The 6,422-nt window shown below is 39.5% G+C and overlaps 1 protein-coding gene across 1 annotated transcript; it reads left to right on the top strand.

The window, feature by feature from the left end:
• Positions 1-3,769: 3,769 nt before the first annotated feature.
• Positions 3,770-6,211, top strand: LOC139891664 (UDP-glycosyltransferase 74G1-like). The gene is made up of 2 exons (XM_071874647.1): positions 3,770-4,543; positions 5,333-6,211. The coding sequence occupies exons 1-2, from the start codon at positions 3,884-3,886 to the stop codon at positions 6,053-6,055; spliced, it is 1,383 nt and encodes a 460-aa protein (XP_071730748.1). The 5' UTR covers positions 3,770-3,883; the 3' UTR covers positions 6,056-6,211.
• The last annotated feature ends 211 nt before the right edge of the window (positions 6,212-6,422 follow it).

Genomic DNA, 6,422 nt, shown 5'->3' with positions numbered 1-6,422 from the left:
GAAACTTCCTCGCAGACGAAGCCACGCCGCGCCCATAGAGGGCCGCGCCTAGGGATAGCAATGGATCGGATATGGATCGGGTGAGGCCGTATCCATATCCATATCCATATCCATTTATTTATTTTAGTTTTCATCCATCCATATCTATATCCGTCGGGTGAAGCGGGTTAATGGATAATTATCCATATTCGTTTGAATTTATCTTATTTTTAACAATTATAAGCGGTGGTTCATTATATACGATCAAAAGTAATATTTTTAAATAGTTTATGCGACTGAAAGTCACATTTTTACTAATCTATATAACAAATATTCAATAAATAGCTTATTAAATGTGTAAAGATATCGACATGTAAGTTACTTACTTTTAATTACATGGAATCACATTTAAACCACCAAAGTACGATAAATACATTTAAATTAAACAAAACAAAATATAAGAATAAAGTTATATTTTTAGAGAAAATATAACGGAAGATGAATATGAATATAATTAATGAAATATCACTATAAATGATACTAATTTGAGTGATAAATTTATATATTTAGTTATTTCGGGTGGAAGCGGGTTCATCCATGGATGAAATTTTTTCGTCCATATCCATATCCATATGCATTTAGATCGTCCATATTCACGAATAATCGGGTGGATCGGATGGATATCCACTGGATCGGGTATCCATTGCCATCCCTAGCCGTGCCATGCCTTTAAGGCAAAATCCGAAACATAAGTTTTCTTCAACTCGACCCTTGTCCACACTCTAGGCCGCGTCGCGCCAAAGAGAGGCCGCGGCGCGCCTCCACCGGTGAACCGAATTCTTGTTTAACTCGCATCGCACTTCAACAATCTCCCACTCGAAGAGATGTTAAACAGCATCCATCTTAACCTAACATCATCAACATCATCATAATCCCACAATAACAACTTGACCTGCTAATTATACCTCCTTTTGATACCGCCGGATTTGCACCCGAATCACGCCGCACTTCATTCAATAACCTTCGAACAAGTGAAGTCTTTCGACACCAAAAATTACCGCTGAGCTATAATACGATCTTTATGTTACTAGATTGGGAAACAAGAACCTCTCTTTGGCTATGGCACATACCTCCTTAGTTTAGGAGATAACGGGTCGTATGAGTCTGACCCGACCCAATTAACCCCATCGCCCAAGCGATCCACCCGTACACAATTTCATCCACCCGATTCAACTTTCCAACAAAGAATAAACCCGCCGGTAGATCAAACATGTGGATAACACCATCAAGGCATCCGTGTGAGAACGCAATCACACCCTTGATCTTCCACATAACCGCTTTTGCTTTCACCATTGGAACATCGACCACATACGTGCGCACGTCTTTTGACAAACCCGATTTTCCATCCCGAGCCAACTCCCACTGTACGGATGTATCACCAATCAGGACTCTTAAGAAAACCTCTTGTTCATCTTCCTCGGTCGACCACAACAAAGTTGCCATTGGAGAAGATCTACCCGAAGTACCGAAAGCTCTAGTGTACCCAATTCGACCCGAATTTTCACTAGCTTCAACTCCCTTTGAGCTCCCACTCAAACAAGATCCCTCAACAATTCCGGAAAGCATTAGAATGCTAGGACTTTTGGCATCCACAAAATCACCTAGCCATTCCTCTTTAGGAACTTCAACCAGATACACGGTTCCCCTTTTAAACCCGCGAGTAACCACATAATCTCCCTTAAACAATACTCACTTTTGATCTCCAAATAGGACATGACAATTATCGTCATCCAATTGCCCAACCGAAATCAACCGACTCTTGAGCTTTGGAACGAACCGCACATTCCTCAAGATCCAAGCATAATTCAAGTGTCTAACCACGAGATCACCAATACCCGCAATTTCAAGTATACTCCCATTCGCAACTCGAACCTTACCGGAGTATTCCTTGAAGTTCACCGTCTCGTTCATGAATGGGGTAACATGATACGAGGCACCCGAATCTAAAACCCAAGATTCGTCAAGAACCTCTTTTTGGCACATCAACACATCTTCGATCACCACAGTCGATACGCTTCCACCCGACTTAAGACTCGGGCACTTTGACTTATAGTGACCAACTTGTTGACAATTCCAACACACAACGTTCTTGCTCCTTGACGGACTTCTTGACCTAGCTCTTCCCCGACTAACACTTAGAGCCGAACCCGAACTTCCATTCGAATCTTTCCTACGAATACCTTAGCTAAGAGTCAAATCCCGGATTCCTTCAAAAGTTAACTTAGTAGTTCCCGTTGAACCACTAACCGCCGTAACTGTACCGGCCAACTCTCTGGCAATGAAGATAGCAAAAACAACGCCTCAAGCTCATCATCGAATTTAATATTCACCGATTTCAACCGTGTTAAAATCGAATTAAATTCGTTAACATGATCCGCCGCCGAGGAACCCTCCATCATCCTAGCATTCACCAATCGCCGAATCAAGAAAAATTTATTCAAAGCAGATGGCTTTTCATACATGTTAGATAAAGCCGCAAGCAATCCCGCTGTTGTGGTTTCACCCACGATGTTGTAAGCAACGTTCTTGGCCAGAGAAAGTCGAACAACTCCTAGGGCTTGCCTATCCAACAACTCCCACTCGCCTTGAGTTATCTCTTCCAGTTTAACACCCTTCAACGGTTGGTAAATCTTTTTTTGATAGAGCACATCTTCAATTTGCATCTTCCAAAAGCTAAAATCATTCCCATCAAACTTGTCAATCTTCACATCACTCTTTTCCGCCATTGTTCTCGTGAAACCGAACCGAAGCTCTTGATACCACTTGTTAGGAATGAAGCACGTGAGCCCTAACAAGACTTGATAACCCTAGGTTATCAAACCCACTTACAATAAACGAAAATAGTTGATGTATACGAAGAAACTAGCAAAAACGATAAAGACAAGAGAATTTAACGAGGTTATATGTAATCACGAATGATTACTTTAATCCTCGGCCACCAAAGAGAGTTCTTTATTGATAAAATTCGTGGATGCATGTATGGGTTACAATAAGATGCTTAAATAGGCAAAACTAAGCAAAGAAATAGCTTTGGGAACAAGAAAACTCGATTTTGGAAACTTCCTCGCAGACGAAGCCGCGCCGCGCCCATAGAGGGCCGCGCCGCGCCTTTAAGGCAAAATCCGAAACAGAAGTTTTCTTCAGCTCAACCCCTGTCAACACTCTAGGCCGCGTCGCGCCTAGGTGAGGCTGCGGCGCGCCTCCACCGGTGAACCGAATTCTTATTTAACTCGTTTCGCACTCCAACATATATGAAGATGAAGATGAAGATGTTTGAATGATTATTGTGAAAAGTGAAATTGAATGTAAACTCACTTACATCTGATGTTACGAAGATGACAATATTACCCTTATCCCTATCAAATTAATTGTACGCAAATGTTCATGAAAAAGAAAATAGACCAGCAGACTTTCGATGGTATAGACGACCCCAGATCAACTTCCCCCTTTTTCTCTCTATTTGTTGCTTTTCCTTGAATCACTCTCAACCACACACATATATATTTAAAAGAACAAAATGAAATTTTGTTAAACGAAAAAAGGAAAAATGTATCTATTATTTAAATTTGAACAAGAGTACATCCAAATACCACAAGTTATAGTCACGATAGTATACAAGTCACATGTAACACACAAATAATTTTGCAAAATCAATTTTGAGCCAACCACACACATGTTTGGTTAGATAATGTACATGTACTAACTGGATGAATAACGACATAATTCCAGAGTGACTATAGCGATGACGCATTCACCCTGCCCCTATATCTTGTACCAACTCACAACCATAGTTGAATCGCACCTATCAAAATTAATTAACCAACTTATTATATGAACACCAAAAATGGCAGATGAACAACATTATACCAAAAAATCACCACATGTTTTTCTTTTTCCCTTCCCTGTTCAAGGCCACTTGAACCCTATAATCCAATTTGGCAAACGTTTATCATCCAAAGGTGTTAAAACGACACTTATAACTACAAAGTATATCTCAAAGTCTATTCTTTCCCACAACACCACCTCCAACTCAATTGAAATCGAAGCAATATCTGACGGTTTCGATGAAGGTGGTTATGCAAGTGCTGATAGTCCCGAAACCTACCTCAAAATCTTCCAAGAAGTCGGGTCGAAATCATTAGGTGATATGATCAAGAAGCTTCAAAGTGAAGGGACCAACATAGATGCAGTTATTTATGATACATTTATGACTTGGGCTTTAGATGTTGCACTAGAATATGGAATTAGAGGTGGTGCTTTTCTTACTCAATCTTGTAGTGTGAATAACATATACTATCATGTTCATAAGGGTTTGATAGCGGTACCATTGGGTTCAACGGTTTCGGTTCCTGGATTGCCCACGCTTGAAACGTGGGAAACGCCATCTTTTGTACACAATTATGGACCGTACCCTGGTTGGTCCGAAATTGTGTTTAATCAGTTTAATAATATTGATAAAGCGAGTTGGGTGTTTGCTAATACTTTCTACAAACTCGAGGAAGAGGTTAGTTTAGCTTCAAATATTGTTACTAGCAGGCTAGTTACTCTTGTAACCAGTGAGGATTTTAGGATCAAAACTCGAAAGGGTCCTATACAGTTTAATTGGAACACTATACTTTGTAATTTTTTCTCAAAGAATGACCGTTTACTTACAAAAAAACGATTAATTTTCAAAATATTTTATTCATATTTTTCAATTTAGTGGTTTTTATGTACAATTTGAATAGTATTGTATAGGAACAGTTCACACCAATGAGGTCTTAGGACCCCACTCATTACAAGCTGCATTCGGCCCAGCTTGCAGCTCTCAATTTTTTTTTTCTTTTCTATATAGCTAGTTAGAGCACCGGGAGTGGTGACTGAGGTCACTTGGCATGTCAGGCGTGATTTGCTGATTCAGAAAAAGTGGGGAGTGGTGACCTATGTCAGTTAGTGTGTTAGTTAGTTTGTTAAAATAATATTTTATTATATTTAATAATGTATTCTTTTGAAAAAAAAAAGTGGTAACATCTCCGTCACCTATGCGACTGACTCAACCGGAACGGGGTTCGGCGACGGGAGAGGGGAGTGGTAATTTTGGTGACATGGTGTGAGACGGAGGGGGGGACGCACCCCACTCCCAGAGCTCTTAATACGTTACTAATATTTACACTTACATAAAAATGTACGTTCTACAATGATGGAACTTATGAGCAATGATGAATTTCTATATCTGTTTCACCTCATTTTATATGTAACAATTCAATTATTAGCTTATGAAATACATATACCTCATGATTCGTTTTTGGTATAGGTGATAGAGTGGATGAAAAAGATGTTGCCGTTGAAGGTAATTGGTCCAACGCTTCCATCAATGTACCTTGACAAACGACTAGATGATGATAAAGATTATGGAATCAATCTTACAAAGGCGAATCAAAGCGAATGCATGAACTGGCTAAATGATAAACCAAAGGGATCGGTTGTTTATGCGGCGTTTGGAAGCTTGGCACAACTTGGACCAGAACAAATGGAAGAATTTGCTTCGGGTTTGAGAGATAGTGAAGCAAATTTCTTGTGGGTTGTAAGGGAGGATGAAGTGGAAAAGCTGCCAAAAGGATTTAAGGAAGATGTGAACAAGGATAAGGGTTTACTTGTGGCGTGGTGTAAGCAATTGGACGTATTAGCACATGAGGCAGTAGGATGCTTTGTTACGCATTGTGGGTTCAATTCGACTCTTGAAGCAATAAGTTTAGGGGTACCCGTTGTGGCAATGCCTCAATGGACGGATCAAATAACGAATGCCAAGTGTTTAGAGGATATTTGGAGTGTTGGAGTAAGAGTTAAGGTCGATGAGAAGGGGATAGTGAGACGAGACAATATAGTGTCATGTATAAAAGAGATTATAGAGGGCGAAAAAGGTAAAATAGCCCAGACAAATGCTTCAAAATGGAAGGATTTGGCTAAAGATGCCGTCGATGTAGGCGGGAGCTCCGATAAGAATATTGATGAGTTTATATCTGAGCTGATCAGCTAGAGTTGATGTTAATTCACTATATTGTGTTCAAATAAGACTATGTGGCCGGTTTGTCATTTTTATTATTGCACTGTAGTATGATGCAATTATTTAAAGAGTCTTAAAGAATAATAATTGTATCTTGATCAGTTTAATGTAACAAGAAATGTGTTTGAATTTATTGTCGAAATATCATAGATAAAGTTTCATATACTCCTCACAATTTACACTACCTAGTTTGGTTCACGGAATCTAATGGGATTTCGACGGAATTGAAATTAAATTTAGACACAACGCGTTTCCAAATTCAATTCATGAAAGAAGTAGTGATTTGTTATTTTCCCATCCACAAAACATGATGTTGCGTACAATATAAACAGCCTAGAAA

Source organism: Rutidosis leptorrhynchoides, chromosome 2, assembly GCF_046630445.1.
Source record: "Rutidosis leptorrhynchoides isolate AG116_Rl617_1_P2 chromosome 2, CSIRO_AGI_Rlap_v1, whole genome shotgun sequence".
NCBI lineage: Eukaryota > Viridiplantae > Streptophyta > Magnoliopsida > Asterales > Asteraceae > Rutidosis > Rutidosis leptorrhynchoides.
Note: the sequence above shows the minus strand (reverse complement) of the source record. Positions and strands in the feature narration are given on the sequence as shown.